This window comes from Canis lupus, chromosome 17 (genome assembly GCF_003254725.2).
Source record: "Canis lupus dingo isolate Sandy chromosome 17, ASM325472v2, whole genome shotgun sequence".
In the NCBI taxonomy this organism is placed as follows: Eukaryota; Metazoa; Chordata; class Mammalia; order Carnivora; family Canidae; genus Canis; species Canis lupus.
The window spans coordinates 62,962,039-62,978,720 of NC_064259.1; the positions used below are offsets into that span (position 1 = coordinate 62,962,039).

The 16,682-nt window shown below is 37.2% G+C and overlaps 1 protein-coding gene across 9 annotated transcripts in view; it reads left to right on the top strand.

Moving 5' to 3' along the window:
• Nucleotides 1-16,682, top strand: part of ST7L (suppression of tumorigenicity 7 like) — an 86,422-nt gene that overhangs the window by 56,537 nt on the left and 13,203 nt on the right. For all 9 annotated transcript variants that reach the window (XM_035700692.2, XM_035700687.2, XM_035700690.2 and 6 more), the window contains 2 exons: nt 4,877-4,969; nt 11,076-11,215. In XM_035700692.2, coding sequence (XP_035556585.1) covers nt 4,877-4,969; nt 11,076-11,215 — 233 coding nt within the window. The remainder of the gene's footprint in view (nt 1-4,876; nt 4,970-11,075; nt 11,216-16,682) is intronic.

Genomic DNA, 16,682 nt, shown 5'->3' on the forward strand with positions numbered 1-16,682 from the left:
TTTGGCTAGTGTAGGTATCATATAGTATTTATCTCATTAAATCAGTCTTACTTCTCTTAATGTTGTAGCATGTGTCAGAAAATCATTCCTTTTTAGGGTTGAATAATATCCCATTGTATGTAATATACTTTGTTTATACATTCATCTGTCAATGAACATTTGGGCTATTTCCACCTTTTTGGCTATTATGAATAATCCTGCTATAAACATGGGTATTACAAGTATTTGTTCAAGTTCCTGCTTTCATTTCTTTTGGGTATATACCTAGAAGTGGAACCAGTAAATTATATAATTCTGCATTTAATTTTATGAGGAACTGTCAGTATTTTCTATGGCAGCTGTACCATTTTATATTCTACCAACAATGCACAAGGGTTTCACTTTCTCTATATCCTTGGCAACATTTGTTTCTCTCTTTTTTTTAAATAATAGCCATACTAATGGATATGAAGTGGTATCTCATTGTGGTTTTGATTTGCATTTTCCTGATAATCAGTGTTGTTGAACATTTTTTTTTTTAATTTTTTATTTATTTATGATAGTCACAAAGAGAGAGAGAGAGAGGCAGAGACATAGGCAGAGGGAGAAGCAGGCTCCATGCACCGGGAGCCCGATGTGGGATTCGATCCTGGGTCTCCAGAATCGCGCCCTGGGCCAAAGGCAGGCGCCAAACCGCAGCGCCACCCAGGGATCCCTGTTGAACATTTTTTTATGCACTAATTGGTCATTTGTATATCTTCTTTGGAGAACTATATTGTTATTCAACAATAACAGATCTCTTATTTGTCACTTCTTAAAATCACTTAGAAAATGAAAAAGCTTAATCAAAATATTTTGTCAGTTGAATTTTTATGATTATCTTGGAAAGTACACTTCTGCTGTCAATAAAAATTCAAGAATAAATTCAATACACATTAACTAGAATTGGTTTAACCCCCTCAGTTCCTAATACTGAGGCACCTTGGGGCATTGTAGCAAATTCACAAGAGTGCCAAGGGATATTTAAAAATTTCAGTGGAAACACAGCAATACTCATGTCAGTCAGGCATCATTCAAACTGTTAGTTCTGGGATCCCTGGGTGGCGCAGCGGTTTGGCGCCTGCCTTTGGCCCAGGGCGCGATCCTGGAGACCCGGGATCGAATCCCACGTCGGGCTCCCGGTGCATGGAGCCTGCTTCTCCCTCTGCCTGTGTCTCTGCCTCTCTCTCTTTCTCTCTCTGTGACTATCATAAATAAATAAAAAATAAAAAATAAAAATAAATAAAAAAAAAAACTGTTAGTTCTGAACAGTTCAAGGTTTCACTATTAGGTGGCTCTCCATTTTCTATTTCTTTTGATGTCATAGCTTTACAAAGCTGGATTTTTCTTAGTTGCTATGATTTTTTTTTTTAAGATTTTATTTATTTATTCATGAGTGACAGAGAAAGAGAGAGAGAGGCGGAGACACAGGCAGAAGGAGAAGCAGGGAGCCCAACGTGGGACTCTATTCTGGGACTCAAGGATCATGCCTTGGACCAAAGGCAGGCACTAAACCGCTGAGCCACCCAGGGATCCCCCAGTTGCTATGATTAAAAGAAGTACCACCGAAAAACAAAAATCAGTGTGGAGCAGGAAATGAGGATGGTCGTGTCAAATTCCAAGGTTTGAGAAGTTATGTATAACCCAACAGGTACATACATCCCATTAGTAAGAAAAGGTGGTTGTTTAAAAATGAAATAATTAGCGGTACCTGGCTGGCTTGATCAGCAAAGTGTGCGACTCTTGATCTTGGGGTTGTGGGTTCAAGCCCTACATTGGATATAAGATTACTTGAGAAAATAAAATCTTTAAAAACATGAAATAATTATTTTTCCCTTTAATTTATATGTTTTGTTTTTGTTTTTTCAAATCCATGCTAAGTTGTTAGGACATAAGCCTTTAAAGTTGTTTGGACCCACTACTTAAATAGAATTGTTAGGTATTTGGGAACCACCATCTTCCAGTAATTCGCCAAAATGACCAACACAAAGGAGAAAGAGGAGAGGTACCCGCTATATGTTCTCTAGGCCTTTTAGAAAACATGGAGTTGTTCCTTTGGCCACATACATGCAAATCTATAAGAAAGATGATATTGTGGACATCAAGGGAATGGGCACTGTTCAAAAGGAATGCCCCACAAATGTTACCATGGCAAAACTGGAAGAGTCTACAGTGTTACTCAGCATGCTGTTGGCATTGTTGTAAACAAACAAGTTAAGGGCAAGATCCTTGCCGAGAGAATTAATGTCCGCATTGAGCATATTAAACACTCAAAGAGCCGAGATAGCTTCCTGAAGCATGTGAAGGAAAATGATCAGAAAAAAAAGGAAGCCAAAGAGAAAGGTACTTGGGTCCAACTGAAGCGCCAGCCTGCCCCACTCAAAGAAGCACACTTTGTGAGAACCAATGGAAAGGAGCCTGAACTGCTGGAACCCATTCCCTATGAATTCATGGCATGATAACTGTAAAGAAAATAAAAGACCTCAGGATTGTAAAAAAAAAAAAAAAAAAAAAAAAAATCGTTAGGTATTTCTTTCAGCCTAGGGGCATCATAAAAAATTTGAGGCATGAAGCCTTGAAACAAGAGAATTTGGGAACCTCTGCATTAACCACTTGCTAGAGGTCAGACAGTGTGCTTGTCACTGACAATATGCAGGTTAATGAAATTGGGACTGCTAACACTAGGAGTAGAATGTCTTTGGGTAATTAAACTTCCTTTTGCTTTTTCTCTAGTAGTCTATAAGCTCCTCAAAGGCAAGTCCTCTATCTCATTGCCTTTATGTGTCTTCAGTGCCTACGGTTCTGCCTGGCACATAGGAGGTCTTCAACAAATATGTGACTTACTCTGTATTTTGTAAATAATCTTTTTATGAATGATTTCCTAGTGTTACCACTGATTTACTCTGTGACTTTGGGCAAATCCCTACTTTTTACTGTGGCAGAAAAGTTCATATATTTTTTTAAGATTTTATTTATTTATCCGTGAGAGACACAGAAAGAGAGAGAGGCAGAGACACAGGCAGAGGCAGAAGCAAGTTTTGTGCAGGAGCTCGACGCAAGACTCAATTCCGGGTCTCCAGGATCAGGCCCTGGGCCGAAGGCGGCGCTAATCCACTGGGCCACCTGGGCTGCCCCAAAGTTCATATTTTGACAAAAGTTTATAGAGCTAAGCATTAAAGGAAAAACAAAAAACTTATCACAATTTTGGTGAATACTTAGCTAGTTGAGTAGGTAATAAAGATTCCTTCTTTAAGAAGTCTGCAAGAGGGGTGCCTGGGTGGCTCAGTCAGTTAAGCTGCTGCCTTCAGCTCAGGTCATGATCCCAGAGTCCTGGGATCATGTCCCATATCAAGCTGTGTTGGGCTCCCTGCTCAGCAAGGAGTCTGCTTCTCCCTCTACCCCTACTCATACTTTCTCTCTCTCTCACTTGCTCACTCAAATTTAAAAAAAAAATTTTTTTTGCAAGAGCTGATGATAATCTAGATAGGTAAACTTTTTCTGTAAAGAGCCAAATGGTATTTATTTATTTATTTATTTATTTATTTTTTTAACAGTGTGGTTTCTTTTTTTTTTTTTTTAATTTTCTTTTTTTTTTTTTTTTTAACTATTTATGATAGTCACACACACACAGAGAGAGAGAGGCAGAGACACAGGCAGAGGGAGAAGCAGGCTCCATGCACCGGGAGCCCGATGTGGGATTCGATCCCGGGTCTCCAGGATCGCGCCCTAGGCCAAAGGCAGGCGCCAAACCGCTGCGCCACCCAGGGATCCCCGGTATTTAGCCTTTGCAGCCATAGTCTCTGTTATAGCTACCCGACTCTTATAGCATGAAAGTAGCCTTACATAATATAATGAAGAAATGGTTTTAATATCTGTATTCTAATAAAATTTTACTTATAAATATATGGGATGTCTGGGTGGCTCAATGGTTGAGTATCTGCCTTTGGCTCGGGGCATGATCCCAGGATCCTGGGATTGAGTTCCACATTGGGCTCCTTGCAAGGAGCCTGCTTCTCCCTCTGCCTGTGTCTCTGCCTCACTCTCTCTCTCTGTCTCTGTGTGTGTGTGTGTGTGTGTCTCTCATGAACAAATAAAATAAAATCTTTAAAAATACATATATAAATAGTGGTCTAGGTCTGGCCAAAGGGCAATGCTTTGGTGGGCAATGCTTTGGTGGCCTCTGATCTAAATTAAATTCTGCTCATAGGGATCCCTGGGTGGCGCAGCGGTTTGGCGCCTGCCTTTGGCCCAGGGCGCGATCCTGGAGACCCGGGATCGAATCCCACATCGGGCTCCCGGTGCATGGAGCCTGCTTCTCCCTCTGCCTGTGTCTCTGCCTCTCTCTCTCTCTCTCTGTGACTATCATGAATAAATAAATAAAATCTTTAAAAAAAAAAAAAAAATTCTGCTCATAGAAAATTTGGTGATACCTAGCAGGTAAAGTTAGGAGCCATTGGGAAATCTTGTAGGTTGTCAGGAATTATGGTCACAACAGTGATACATGTTGCAATTTTATAAAGATTCCTGGAAGAAAAGGAATACATACCCACAGAGTCAAGTTTGTTGTGTTTATAGTGAGGAGACGGAGGCAAGAAGGACCCAGCCAGCCTTATTACCCACTACTCCCTTTAGTTTTATTTCAGCCAGACCATTCACTATTTTCTAAATAAATCTTACTCTTCCCCTTATTCCTTCTTTTGCTTACTTTGTTTCTTTCCTCTGAAAGGTATCTCTAAGAAAATTAATAAATGCTATGTGAAAATTTTATAAAAATATGTCTCCAAAGTAGCTTTGATCTACAGTATGGGATAAAAGTCAGTCTGAATGGAATGTCAACGTATGTATTTTTTTCCCTCAGCTTTTCGAATGATTCCATATCCACTAGAAAAAGGCCATCTATTTTACCCTTATCCGAGCTGCACAGAGACTGCTGATAGAGAGCTATTGCCTAGTAAGTAAATATTCTAGTTTTCCTAAACTTAAAAGTAAGATGGTGCTTCATAGTATTTTCTCATAGTAAAAGTGCCTTTGGTTGAAATTCAGGATACTGTTTAAAATACTATTTTAGTCATTTCTTGGATGTAGTTGTATAATTCCATTCATTTCCTTACATTTTTGGGATAAAATGCTGTGTGAGATACAATGAGAACACAAAAATTGAAGACATTAAAAAGAGCAGTCATCTTACAAACATTTGAAGAAGAAATAATACCAATCCTTCACAAATTATTTTCAAAAAAGAAATGAACACTTCTCAGCTTATTCTGTGAGACCAGTATTATCCTGATACCGAAACCAAAGGCATTACAAGAAAACTATAGAATGATATCCCTCATGACTATAGACACAAACATGTTCATTTTTTTTTAATTTTTTTTAATTTATTTATGATAGTCACACACACCGAGAGAGAGAGAGAGAGAGGCAGAGACATAGGCAGAGGGAGAATGCACCGGGAGCCCGACGTGGGATTCGATCCCAGGTCTCCAGGGTCGCGCCCTGGGCCAAAGGCAGGCGCCAAACCGCTGCGCCACCCAGGGATCCCTTTTTTATTTATTTTTTTTAATTTTTTTAAAATTTATTTATGATAGTCACACAGAGAGAGAGAGAGAGATACAAACATGTTCAACAAAATACTAGCTAACTGAATCCAAATACATATAAAAAGGATTATGCTCCATGAGCAAGTGGGACTTACCTCACAAACTGCAAGTGGTTTAACTTTTGAAAAGGCATTGCATCGTGTTAAGAGAGTAAATGACAATGGATGCAGAAAAAGCAGCTGCCAAAAATCCAACACCCATTCATGGTAAAAATTTTGAACAAAGTAGGAATAAAAGAGAATTTCCTTAACCTGATAAAGAGCATCTACTAAAACCCCATAGCTAACAGCATACTTAATAATGATTTTATGATTTAAACACTGAATACTTTCTCCCTAAGATAAAGAATAAGGCAAGGATATCTGCTCTCCCCACTTCTCTTCAGTGTTGTACTAGAGATCTTAGTGCAGTCAAGCCAGGATAAAAAAGGCATTCATGTTGGAAAGGAAGAAGAAAAACTGTCTTTATTCACAGATGACATCATAATATAGGAAATCTTAAGAAATTCAAAAAATACTATTAGATCTAATAAACAAGTTCAGCAAGGTTGCAGGATATGATATCAGCATATAAAACTCAGTTGCAAGTGTATATACTAGCAGTGAAGAATCAGTCCAAAAATGAAATTTAGAAAACATTTCTAATCACAGTAGCATCGAAAAGAGCAACCAATTTAGGAATAATTTAACAAAAGAAATACGTGGCTTATATATTAAAAACTACTTAATTTGCTGGGAGAAATTAAAGAAAATCTAAGTAAATGAGGAGACATTCCATGTTTATTGATTGGAAGACCCAATATTATTTATATGGCAATTTTCTCCAAACTGATCAATACAATCCCTTCAGATTCAATACAATCCCTATCGAAATCCCAGGAGGGATTTTGCAAAACTTGACAAGCCGATCCCAAAATTCATATGGAAAGGTAAAAGACTCAGAATAGCCAAAACAGTCTTTACAAAGAATGAAATTGGAGGGACTAAAGTTTCCAGTTCTAAAAGGAGCGTTGTGGACTTAGGGGGAGAACCAGAAGTATGTAGTGTTTTGATCTCTGAGAGTCCCATTGAGTCCTTGCTTTCAGAAGTCAAACTTCTCAAAAGAATGGTCTGTACTCTGTGTCAGCTGCCTTATCCATTTACTCTTCTCTGTGAACTGGTAAATTTCTGTGTAACTTTTCTTTTTATGATTTAACCATTTAGAAAGCATGCTGAAGATTATAAACATTAGGACCATGTTTTCTTATGTGATATAAACCTGTGCCACAATTTTTACAGTTCTAGGGCCATTAGAACTCAAGTCTAAGAAGAAAAGTTGCAGTTTTACAACCACCAAGTGTAGTTAGCTGAAAAGTTCAAACAGATGAAATTTTAGGAGAGATTATAGAAGTTAAGTATGCTGTTATTTTTCTCCCAGGGTCTTTTATTTTCTTCCATCTTCTGAAAAAAATTATCTGTTTTCCTTTGAACTCTCAAAGCACTTTGTGTACTTCTTAACCTCCCTTCTAGATTGTAAACTTGAAGGCCAGCATTCTCTTTATCATCCCTCATGTATCTCTGTAATGTTCACCATGAAAATTGAATTCAATAAATATTTTAATTAGTCAAATGTATTAATGTATTCTTTTTTTTCAGTTTCAGAGGTAGAATTTAGTGATTCATTAGTTGCATATAATACCCACCACTTATTACATCAAGTGCCCTCCTTAGTGCCATAAACGTGCCAAATGCATTGTTAGTACCCAACAAAAATATTAAATATCATTCCCTTTTCTCCTTATCCTACTCCAAACTCCCAAACTGCTCACGAGTTAATAGAAAGACTGACAATCGAAAAAGGACAAACATTATATGATCTCATTCATTTGGGGAATATAAAAATTAGCGAAAGGGAATAAAGGGAAGGGAGAGAAAATGAGTGAAAATATCAGTGAGGGTGACAAAACATGAGAGACACCTAACTCTGGGAAACGAACAAGGGGTAGTGGAAGGGGAGGTGGGGGGTGTGTGTTGAGGTGACTGGGTGATGGGCACTTGGAGGGATAGGCACTGGGTATTATGCTAAATGTTGGCAAATTGAACTCCAATAATAAAAAAAAATAAAAATAAAATAGAAAGACTGATAATGTGTTAAGTGCTGCATGTCTACAATAGATTATAAGGAAGCTGGAATGGGGAGTGCCTATATCTCTAAGGTCAGGGATGATTCCAAATCTTACTTGATTAACTTGAGAAATGGTGAATCCATCATACAGCAGGAGGAGGAGGTTTGGGAACAGGAGTTGGGGAAGTAAATAAGTTCAGGCTTTGAGTATGTTGCATATGTAACACACTCACTTTGTGTGCATATGTGTGTGTAATAAAAAATACTTTATTACATAATCTATTTAGCACATATATATTTTAGCACATAGCACATTTCATACATCTCTAAATAATATATGGGCTTAAGATGCAGATTAAATGTATATATTATATAAATAGTGATTGTTGTAGGTATTCTTTGGGTACAAGGAATAGCTGTTTTAAATTGAAAGGGAGTTTGTTAGAAGACTAGGATTATCTCGAAGAATCCAAAGGCAGCAATTACAGTTGGACTTCAGAAGGGACTAGAACCAGAAATTAGAAGGCTATCAGGATTTCCAGGAGTCACTTATCTGTATATCTCTATCTCTGGCTGCCTTTTTCCATTCTCCTGTTCTCACTTTTTCTCCTTCCGCAATGTCATCTCCTCTCTGTATGAACTCTCATTTCTGCTTCTCTCAGTGTGTCTGCTTCACTTTTATATCTTTCTCTTTGTTGTTTGGCTTTTCCTTCTTAGACAGTGATGTAGCCAAACTTGATGCCTCCTACATTGCTCTAGTTTACATGTTATCAGTTCAAGCAAATAGTATAGCATGAATAATATTTCAGCGCTGCTGCTGAAACTTCTGGGAGGGTGCCTGAGTGGCTCAGATGGTTAAGTGTCTGCCTTCAGCTCAGGTCATGATCTCCAGGTCCTGGGATGGAGCGCTATGTCAGGCTCCAGCTCAGCAGGGAGTCTGCTTCTCCCTCTCCATCTGCCTCTCCCCCTGCTTGTGCTCTTTCTCTGTCTCTCTCAAATGAATAAATTAAAAATCTTTTTAAAAAATAAAAAAATAAAACTTCTGGGAGAATCTGATTTATCCAGTTGTTCATTCCTGGTCCAGTTAGTCATGGCCTAGGGACAGGTTCAGGTTGTGTAAACAGAATTGCCAGGGGTTCCAACATCTCTTTCTCTCTACATCTCTTTATCACCAAACCAACTTGGGAGCCCTCATTTTTCTAGGTATGGATGAGATCACTAAAGAGAGATTGTGCAGAGTGAGAAATAAACTGAGAGTGGAATCACAGGAGAACAAAAATGTCGAAGGAATGGGTGGCTGATAAGGAGTTCGGAAGATTCAGTGAAGGAGTGGTCAGAGAGACAGGACAAGAACCAGAACTAGATAGGCTAGGAACTAAAAGGAGCAAAAAATTTCCAAGTGAGGAGGAGTATCTGATATCAAGGAAGGTGATTACTATGAAGAATCCATTGACTCTGGCATTTAAAAGGTCATTAGTGAAAGAAATTTAATTTTCTTTTCTAGGATGGTGCTGGTCATAGTTCTTGTTGTTTTTCCATTTTAACAGAAACAAGGGTATTTAAGACAAAGTAATGAATAATTATGGAACATCAATATGCAAGGGTATATTATATTAGGTTAATACATTTAGCCTAAAATAATGCCTCCTCCCCCCCAAATTACTGCAAAAGTTGCCTGATATAAGGCCAATTTTACATAGTGGTATGAATAAAATCAGGGTTATTATCATGTATTGCCAGAGTCACAGGCTACAAGAACAGAGAGTTTGCTTTTTTGACAGGCCTTTATTATTTCCAGGGTACTTCCACATTTGCAAATTCCAGGAGGTAGGAGAGGAGGAATATGCTGGGATTTTGTTTGATTATATTGTTTGTTCTGAGAGCATTTGTCTGTATCTGACAATGTAGAATGAACAAATTTTTAATAATGTGGAGTTCTAAAACCCAGGAGTACTTAATGTTTTTGTTTTCAATTCTCCTTCAACCTTGATAGGACTTACAACATTCTGGAATTTGCTTATGAACCTCATAAGTTCAGACTTGAACTATTCCCTTAGTTCACATAGCTATTTAGTTGTCTTTTATGCCTCCTGATAAATTTTTCTCTACAAGCCAGTGATGAAATTTGAACTTTACTTCCAAGGGAGTGTTTCTGTACTAGTCATCCATTATACTGATGTATTAGCCAAACATTGACTGACAAATGAATCTACAGAAAGCAATCCAAGCCATAGCTTCTAATGTTTCTAAATTTCTTTAAAAAAAAAAAATTAAGATTCAATGTGCTTTTACTTTAAATGTGACTCAACCCTGGAAATTTTCTAGATTTTTAATATAAGTTCCATTTTTGGCATATACTTTTTGAGTGTAGTATAAGGTATAAAAAATATGGCTACCAAAGGAAACTTAGGTGTAATCTTCTCTGTGAATCATTATGTTGAAAAGAGTAAAATTTATAGCTGACCTTGATTCAGCACTGAATTAGTCATCCTTTACTTATGCAGGATATTACATCAGGAATTCCTGGGTTTGTGTCAGCCCTGAGTAGTCAACTTCCTGGACTAATGAAGTCCCAGAGTAGCTCTCAGTTTAACAGACATTTATTGAGCACTTACTGTGGGCCAAGCATGATAATAGGTTCATCTCAGCATTGCTATTCAGGTGTTTTTAATCAAATTTCAAATAAGATATAAATACTTGAATACTATTAGTAATGAAATATCCAATCATTAGAAAAATAATACCTGAGTTAATGTGTGAATAGGATAAGACAAGGGACTTTACTTATGTTCCCAATCCTAGCGCTTTGGTGTTCTAGTTCAATTTTTACGGTGCTTTATGAAATGCCACACATAGAACGTTTATTAAAACTGGATGAAATTATGGTTCTGGGAAGTCTGCAACCATACATCTGTCTCTCGATCACTATACTTGTCTCTGAGCTCCCAAAGAACAAGAATTATAACAATTCACATTTAAGGACTTACAGTGTTCATCATAACAACTCCATAGCAACTATGAGAGGGTTTAGCAGCTTATTCAGGATCACACAGCTTATCAGTGACAAAGCTCTTTTTCAAAACCACCTCAGCATGACTTTACAATTAATGTTCTTTCCCACGATGCCATCCTATTCCCAGTCCCCAGCAGTTATCTGGCTCTGTTGATACACTGTTGATGCTGGAATAAATTTAATGGATGACTTTCTTCTACCTTGCTTAGCCAGAGATGCCTTGTTCTTTTTTAAAGCAACTATTTTCCTTTTTAGTTTTAAACTTTGTTTGAACACATTAAAACTGGCTTTTGCTATATTCTTAAATAAAATACATTTCTACCTTTTCTCCCTTGCAGCCTTTCATCATGTTTCTGTTTACCCAAAGAAGGAGCTTCCTTTCTTCATCCATTTCACAGCAGGACTGTGTTCTTCTACAGCAATGATAGCTCTTCTCACACACCAGTTTCCTGAAATCATGGGTGTTTTTGCTAAAGCTGTAAGTATGATCTCAAGGACTTGTATAGAGTATTTGTAAAACACACAAGAAACCATCTCTGATCTATTTGTGCTAAACCAGTTGATCAGTGGAAGATGTTTGTTATGGTGAATTACAGGAATTGATTTGTAAAGTTGCTGCCATAAATATGTCAAACATAAGTTTTTGGTGACTTGAGCTATATTTTTGTTGCTTAAAAGTTTAAAGAATACAACAGTATATATAACATGATAAAGTTGGTCTTTGTAGATCACTTTTGGTGGTAAAAATAGCAATTGTTACTAGCTAAGGAATAATCCAGTTCTTTTAAATGCTTTCTTTTTGGCATTTAAAAAAATTCCCTATTTTGGAGATAATTCCCTATTTTGATTTTTTTCATTTAAGTGAAATCATTAATTGTAAGGTTTGCTGATGGAGAATAACTAGGTAAGATGGGACAGATGGAACATTTGCCCTGGGTACAGAATGTGCTGTTTCACTCAAAGCTTCTCCCTATTGTATCTGCATGTTCTTAATTGCCCTTCCCCAACCTTGGGTATAGAACCATGTGTAGACCTTTATTTTTATTTTTATCCTTTAATTTGAACTACTTCCCCATTTCCTGAGCTAGGTCCAAAAGGTACTTGAGGACTGATGTTAAAGAAAATATCCCATGATTATTTTCTTTTCTTTTTTTTAAATTTATTATTATTATTATTATTTTTATTTTCTCTTCTACATAAACTTAGTAATTACTGACACTGGCTCAAAGTAAAATGATCAAAGATAAGTCCCTTCAAGTCACCAAGCCTTTAACAAATGTGTCTTTCTTGTACATCTTTGCGTTTTTACCAGGTAATAATAGTTCAGGCCCAAAAGGAAAATGCTAATTCATCTGTCTCAAATTAAAAAGCACTGAGAACCATAGAAACACTAGCCCTTTGTAATTTCTACAATTTTTCTATATGCCTCCATTCTAACTCCCTATTCCTCAAAATTTCTTTTTCTGCCTTAAGAACAGTTTATTTTGTGCCTTAAAGATTAGTTGGTTTTCTTCTGGCACTAGGAGTAAAAGCACTGGTTTCCCTTTTTCCCTGAAGGTCAACTGGATAATGTGTTAAGTTGCCACTGGCTGTAGGCCTAGGAGTCTGAGACTGCACTTGATTCTGGGTCAGTCTTCAAGAATGATTTTCCAGTGTTGCTCAGGGAGTATAGATATTTAGGTTGGAAACTGACTATTCTGTTTTAGTGTAAAAGGGAAGTGTAGTGATCATACCCTTTTGTTCAGAGTGGTGCTGACCAGAGAGTGATTGCATCTCAAACTGAAATGACCTAACTGTATAATCTGACATGGAAAAAAATTGACTGGAAGGGGAATCCTGTCCATCTAACAACTGGAAAAATATATGCAGTTGTGTATTTGAGATTGCAGGCAAGCAGTGGGAGAGATGGTCCTTAGGATTCTCTCAGGGCATCGGGAAAGAGGAAAAATTGAGTGAGAGAGAGATTTAGAATCTGGAATCGATATGTAGCGATTGTTAGTGGTATACTTTCATGAGGTTCTGACTAAAATTAATGCAGTGTTTTCACTGTCAACTCTATCCACTGATGTTAGTATATGGTGTCTGCCTTTACCTGAGACATGGCTGATGCACCAGAGAGCCTTTAAGATTACATAGCACAAGCACCTTAGCACTCCTCTAGCAGAGTCTGAGAGTGAACAATTATACATTTTAAGTGGAAGTTTTTTTTCAGACCAAAAGTTATTAATTTCCTGTGATTCTAGTTAATGAACAATAAATAGGCATTTATTTACCATCCTTTGATATTTGTATAAGTTGATGGTATAGAGTGAAAAATGTGTCTCACAGCAAACTTTTATAGCTACATTGTATCCAGTGGCCTTTACACATACATTTTTCATTCCTAAAAGCAAACTATTTACTCAAGGTACCTGAAGACCAATATTTAGCATGCAGCAGTACCAAGGGCAGGTTCCATTGAAGAAATTATGGAAAATGGTTACATCCAGGCCATCTCCAGTTTACAAACACAACATATAAATGGCTGCCAGCCAGCCAGCCAACTAGGGAACTGGGGGCTCAAATTCTCCTTTTTCCTCCACTTAATGGTCTATGCAGTAGGAACTTCACCAGTACCCAGGAGCTTGTTAGAAAGGCAGAACCTGAGGCACCACTCCAAACTTCCTGATTCTGCATTTGAACAAGACCTCCAGGTGATCCTATATTGTGGATTTAAAACTTGAGAAGCCCTGCTCTCCTCTTATGCAATATGAGGAATTTAGACTGTCTAGATAGTGCCACCTTTTTAAGTTAGAGAAGGGGCAGCATTGCAGAATGGTAATGAGCATAGGCTCTGGAGCCACACTGCTTTGCTTTGAGTTCCAGCCCTGACACTTACTGGCTGCACAACTTCAGGTAAGTTACTTAACCATTTCTCCCCCTCACTGTAAAATGAATAGTACTACCTCATAGGCCTTTGTGAGGGCTAAATGAGTTTAAGGTATGACAAGTGTTAAGAACCATGTCTGCCCATAGTAGAAACTAGGGAAGTGTTACTGTTGTCGCCACCTGTCATTGTCATCATTATCACCAAAGTGCAGCTGTGTTGAGAAATCCTACCCCTTTCACTTTGGGAGGAGCTGTGTCCTGATAGTAAACTCAAAATGTATTTTCCCATAGAAATTACAATATAAATGGTGGTTGGGTATCATTTAAATAATATTGCTGGTAATATTATCACAAATAATATGTGTATTTGTACTAATAAGAGTGGAGAAATGTTTCAGATTCTGAGTGCTGGCAAACCGCTTTGTAGAACAGAAAGTATTGATAAATTGCAAACTGCCTATGTTAGGATTTTCAATTAGGTCAGATATTTGATAGCCAAATATAGTGGAAATCATTCTATTTTGTAAGCCAAAGCAATTCAATAAAATTTCCTAAATCCTTTCCATTGTTATCATGGTTTCTTCCTCATCTAATAGTCTTTTGTATTGGCTCATATGCTAGAGTAAATTTAATTTGAATTTGTTAAAATATGTTACAAAATTGCTTTTTTTTTTTTTTTAAGATTTTATTTATTTATTCATGAGAGACAGAGAGAGAGAGAGGCAGAGACACAGGCAGGGGGAGAAGCAGGCTCCATGCAGGGAGCCCGACGTGGGACTCGATCCCGGATCTCTGGGATCTGGCCCCCCGCCACAGGCGGCGCTAAATGGCTGAGCCACCCGGGCTGCCCAAAATTGCTTTTTTGTGAAGTCAGGTCTAGGGATTAATGATTTTTAATAATCCTGACTGTATATCAGATTGAGATAAATGGGAGGGTACAAACTAGAACGGCTAGTGGTTTTTTTAATGCTTCATCTTTTGTATGATATGAAGCTATGTGGAATAAGGCTTTAGTTTCAGCAAGTTAGGACTTTTTTCTTGATTTTTTTTCTGCTGGCTGAGATGAAAACCAAGTCTGACATTCAACATAGAGCAATAAAAAAAAAAAATGCATAAATCCCTGGAGATGTGGAATGTGCTGATATCAGAGCTGATACTCCAAGGCCAGAATTCCTGAAAAAGGAAAAATTGCTTTTAAGTGGTAGGTCATTTTCTCACCTGCTTTGAAGCCTGCTGGGTTAAATATGAGAGTTCAAAGTAAGGGTAGCCAGCAAACCAAATGAACTGGAATCTGATTCTGCTTATCTGAAAGGAGCTTCTTTATTTAAGAGCTGCACTGCCCTCTCCTTAGAGAACCAATCTTCATTTAGCCTGGCCCCTTTCATTTCTGTCCTGCAAGAAAAGCTTTCTTGTTAGTAAGCCTTGGGAGGGCGTTATCACAGCAGTGAAGACTACAGATGGTCTTTAGGGATTTTAGTAACTTACTGATGAATTCAGGCTTGTGGCATGTGACTTTAGTATTTTGAACTCAGAAGTGTGTTTGAATATAAAAAATCACTAGTTGGGTTTTAATTGAAATAGGATAGATAGCCTTAGCAACTCGGCAGAAAAAGGTGTTAATGGGTAAAGACAGGAATCAGAAAGATTCCCAAATAAATAGTTTGTTTCACTAAAGCAAAACTTTGTTGAAATCTTTTTCACTGAACACATATTGTAGTTGTGCTGAGGTGGGAATGGCCCTGTTTCCACATATTTTTACTAATCTTTATGTGGGAAAATGTGGTTGGACATGCCAGTGATGAATTTCTGAGCAACTCATAATTGGCTGGCTCCACTGTAACTAGGGCCTAACAATCTGCTTGATTAATTCTTTAAGGACTACATTAGCCAAGTTGTATGATTTCCAAAGATATAGAAGGTCAGATGTTATACTAACAAAAGACCTTTCTACGGAATGTCTCACTGGGATTTCTTCAGCCCCTTCCCAAAAATAATTAACATTTTTCTCCCCAAATTACATTTTAAAAAATAATAAGCAGAAATAAATGCCACATGTGTTTTACTGAATAGTGATAAAAACTTTTTGGTTTGTACACTATTCTCATTATTTTTTTCCAGGGCAAAGATCATCTTCATACCTAGGGGAGTTGATAATTATAACTCTATATTGATATATGCCAATAGAAAAAAATACATTATTTCTAAAGGTTCCTAATTTTCCACTGTCATAACCAGTGACATGAAATCTGTTCATAGGTGAAAGTAATTTTTTATATTCTCCATCTGATTTCATTCATACTAAAAACCTATGATAGTTGTATCCCTCTTTATTAAATATGTAGGCCACATTCAGAAATTCAACCAACAAGTAGAACAAGTTTCTTCACTTTGTTTGAAAATGGATTACTTTTCCAAGCTGTGAGGCTTCTTTAGTTCCTAAGAACTGACATAGTTTTAAAAACATTTTGAATTGTAACCAAGCTTATATTCCCATAAAATATTGTTCTGTAACCATGTTATTTCCACAGTAGTATATCCAAGGTATTTTCCAGAGATTATAATGATAATAAAAAGAGCCCATTGTGTGACAGGTCAAAAAACTAAATGTTTACATACATACCAATGTTCCTTTGTTAGTACCACTGAAATCTTTTTTTTTTTTGAAATTGTCTACTTATTTTTTAATAATAAATTTATTTTTTATTGGTGTTCAATTTGCCAACATACAGAATAACACCCAGTGCTCATCCCGTCAAGTACCACTGAAATCTTTCTGTGGGCAGTCTACCATATTCCAATTTTGATTTTCTTAATTGGGATATTTCTAGCAAGAGAAAAGATGTTCTCTCCTCCCACCAAGGGCATTTCTCTATGCCTCTTTCTCATTGTTCTCCTTCAAAAAAGAACCAGACTGAAAAGTTTGTGAAATTGCTGATGTTCTTCTTTATCCCTATTTTCCGATTACTAGACTCTTCTTTTCAAAGAGGAGGGGAATAAAGAACAAAAGTTAAGACAATGTACTTTTTTTAGCATATGTTTATACCCCTTCCCCAGGGTCTGGTTCAGTTTTGAAGTTT